The sequence below is a fragment of the Physeter macrocephalus genome, chromosome 18 (assembly GCF_002837175.3).
Source record: "Physeter macrocephalus isolate SW-GA chromosome 18, ASM283717v5, whole genome shotgun sequence".
Classification (NCBI taxonomy): domain Eukaryota; kingdom Metazoa; phylum Chordata; class Mammalia; order Artiodactyla; family Physeteridae; genus Physeter; species Physeter macrocephalus.
In genome coordinates, this window is record NC_041231.1 from 86,128,162 (window position 1) to 86,132,061 (window position 3,900).

General features: G+C 43.6%; 1 protein-coding gene across 1 annotated transcript; it reads right to left on the reverse strand.

Annotated features, from left to right (window-relative positions):
* Positions 1 to 483: 483 nt before the first annotated feature.
* Positions 484 to 1,479, reverse strand: LOC102995674 (olfactory receptor 10C1-like). Its single transcript, XM_024121754.3, is given in 3 exon segments — positions 484 to 1,180; positions 1,183 to 1,251; positions 1,254 to 1,479. Coding segments are annotated over 3 exon segments (909 nt in total). The 3' UTR covers positions 484 to 566.
* Between the last annotated feature and the right edge of the window lie 2,421 nt (positions 1,480 to 3,900).

Sequence of the window (3,900 nt, forward strand, 5' to 3'; positions counted from 1 at the left end):
CACAGGTAATCACTTGGAAGAATCATGACCTTAAATTACAGTCTGACATTATAATCTATTCTCTTAACCACTCTGTCATACTGATTTCCATAAAAGCTTACTTTTATTGAAACTTTTTTCACTGCCCCTCACTTCTTCAGGGCTTTTCTTTTTACTTGGTGATGGATTTAATTAGATATAATTATGTGTGCTAATGTACTAATTATCAGTACCACCCAGAAAATAAATGCCTTACCTAGGATATATAAATGTCAAATAACTTTAAGGCTCATGACTATTGCTGGAAATTTTATTACCTTGATAGTCTGGTGAAGATGACATTTTGTAACGTTTCCCTAGTTGTCAACTTGCTCTGCTTGTAAAGTTGATCCTCCATCCTAAATTTTTCCTGTTTCTTACAACAGAAGGCAGAATACTGTGTGTGTGTGTGTGTGTGTGTGTGTGTGTGTGTGTGTGTGTGTGTGTGTGTGTGTGTGTGTCTTGCAGGAGTTGGAGATAAGAACCGTGCTTCCTCTTTGGTGATTTGGGGCTGACTGGGAATGGTGGTCATTGTCAGTCACCCTTTGTCAAGTCTTTGCCAGCCCCATTTTCTGGATGGTTCTCTTTAGAGCAGCCTTGACATCAGTGTTCTGGAGGCTACAGATGATGGGATTGAAGATGGGGGTGACTACAGCATAGAAGAGGGGGGCAAGAGGGTCAGTGACGGGATCATAGCTGGCCTTAGGGCAGATGTAGATAAAGATCGCAGTGCCATAGAAGAGGGAGACCACCACCAGGTGGGCGGAGCAGGTGGAGAAGGCTTTGGGGCGGCCAGCAGCAGATGGGATCTGGAAGATAGTAGCCAGGATACTCCCATAGGAGCCCAGGATGAGGCCAAAGGGGCAGAGGATGCGGAAAGCCAGGATAATCTGCCGTTCATTGAGTGAGGTGTCCCCTCATACCAGCTGCAGGACAGCCTGGATCTCACAGAGGAAGTGTGGGATGGCATTGGGGCCACAGAAGGGCAAGGAGAAGATGAAGGAGGTGTGGTCCAGGCCCATCATTGCTCCACAGCCCCACGCTGACCCAGCTAGACACAGGCACATCCGATAGCTCAGCAGCAGGGGGAAGCGAAGGAATTTGCAAATGGCTGCATAGCCGCCACAGGCCATGGCTGCCAGGAGGCAACACTCCGGGAAGGCATCTGGAGAGCACAGCCAGAGCGAGGGATGTGGCGCTGACCCGTGAGGAGGTGGTGAAGCAGTAGGGGTTGGTGACGGACGTGTAGCCAATCTCCAGGGCTGAGAGGATTCGAAGGAAGAAGTACATGAGGGTCTGGAGGGCAGCGTCAGCTGAGACCAGCACCACAATGAGGAGGCTGCCAGCCACCGCGAGCAGGTAGACAGTGAGAAAGAAAGAGAAGATCAAGCTCTGGAGCTCAGCCAGGTGGGAGAAGCCGGTAAGAATGAATTCAGTGACCACAGAGGTGTTTGTACTCATCCTGCTCACATCCCTCCTGAAGGAAGGATAAAAGAAATGACAAGGGAAAGTTGCAATTATGGAATTGTGAGGTGGGCAAAATGACCTCTTGTTGCATCTGATCAAAGCATTGGAACTTCCTTTCTTTAATTAATTAATTAATTAAACATCTTTATTGGAGTATAATTGCTTCACAATGGTGTGTTAGTTTCTGCTTCATAACAAAGTGAATCAGTTATACATATACATATATCCCCATATCTCTTCCCTCTTGCGTCTCCCTCCCACCCTCCCTATCCCACCCCTCTAGCTGCTCACAAAGCACGGAGCTGATCTCCCTGTGCTATGCGGCTGCTTCCCACTAGCTATCTATTTTACGTTTGGTAGTGTATATATGTCCATGCCACTCTCTCACTTTGTCACAGCTTACTCTTCCCCCTCCTCGTGTCCTCAAGTCCATTCTCTATTGTCTGCATCTTTATTCCTGTCCTGACCCTAGGTTCTTCAGAACCTTTTTTTTTTTTTTTAGGTTCCATATATATGTGTTAGCATATGGTATTTGTTTCTCTCCTGACTTACTTCACTCTGTAGAATGAAACCGGACTACTCTCTTATACCATACACAAAACTAAATTCAAGTTGGATTAAAGCCTTAAATATAAAACCTGAAACTGTAAAACTCCTAGAAGAAACAACAGGCAGTAAGTCTTTGACATCAGTCTTAGTAAAATTTCTTTGGATGTCTCCTCAGGCAAGAAAAATAAAAGTAAAAATAAACTAATGGGACTACATGAAACTACAAAGCTTTTGCACAGTGACGGAAACTATCAACAAAATGAAAAGGCCATCTACTTACTGAGTGGGAGAAGATATTTGCAAATGATATGACTGATAAGGGATTAATATCCAACACATGTAAACAGCTCATACAACTCAACATCAAAAAAGCAAACAACTCAATTTAAAAATGGGCAGATGAATTGAATAGGCAAGGATATTGAGAAAGGGAACACTTGAACACTGTTGGTATGAATGTAAATTGGTGCAGCCACTGTGGAAAAAGTATGGAGGTTTCTCAAAAAACTAAAAATAGAACTATGACTCAGCAATTCCACTCCTGGGTATATATGTGAACAAAACAGAACAAAACAAAAACACTAATTTGAAAAGATACATGCACCCCAGTGTTCATAGCAGCATTGTTTACAATTGTCAAGAAATGGAGAGGACTTCCCTGGTGGTCCAGTGGTTAAGAATCCACTTTACAATGCAGGGGACTTGGGTTTGATCCCCGGTTGGAGAACTAAGATCCCACATGCTGTGGGGCAACTAAGCCTGCACACCACAACTACCGAGCCCATGTGCCGCAACTACTGGGCCCACATGCTCTGGAGCCCACGTGCCCACAACTAGAGAGAAGCCTGTGTGCTGCAATGAAGAGCCTGTGCACTGCAATGAAAGTTTCCACGTGCCGCAACAAAAATTCCACATGCCACAACTAAGACCCGATGCAGCCAAATAAATAAATAAATATTTTTTAAAAAAAGAAATGGAAGCAACATAAGTGTCTATCAACAGGTGAATGGATAAAGGAGATGTGGTATGCATGTGTGTATACACACACACACACACACACACACACACACACACAATGGAATATTACTCAGCCATAAAAAAGAATGAAATAATGCCATTTGCAGCAACATGTATGGACCTAGAGATTATTATACTAATTGAAGTGAACCAAAGACTAATATCATATGATATTGCTTATATGCGGAATCTAAAAAAGATGATGCAAATGAACTTATATACAAAACAGAAATAGACTCAGACATAGAAAACAAACTTACGGGGACTTCCCTGGTGGTGCAGTGGTTAAGAATCCTCCTGCCAATGCAGGGGACACGGGTTTGAGCTCTGGTCCTGAAGGATCCTACATGCTGCAGGGCAACAAAGCCCGTGCTCCACAACTACTGAGGCTGTGCTCTAGAGCCCACGAGCCACAACTACTGAGGCTGCGTGCCACAACTATGGAAGCCTGCGTGCCTAGAGCCTGTGCTCCGCAACAAGACAAGCCACTGCAATGAGAAGCCCATGCACCACAACGAAGAGTAGCCCCCGCTCGCTGCAACTAGAGAAAGCCCGCACACAGCAACAAAGACCCAACACAGCCAAAAATAAATAAATAAATAAATAAATAACAATTTTTTTAAAAAGGTAACAAACTTTTGGTTACCAAAGGGGAAAGAGGGGGAGCGACAAATTAGGAGTTTGGGATTAACATATACACATTACTATATATAAAATAGATAACCAACAAGGACCTACTGTATAGCACAAGGAGCTATACTCAATATTTTGTAACAACCTATAAGGAAAAAGAATCTGAAAAAGAATAGAGATATATATATGTATAAATGAATCACTTTGCTGTACATC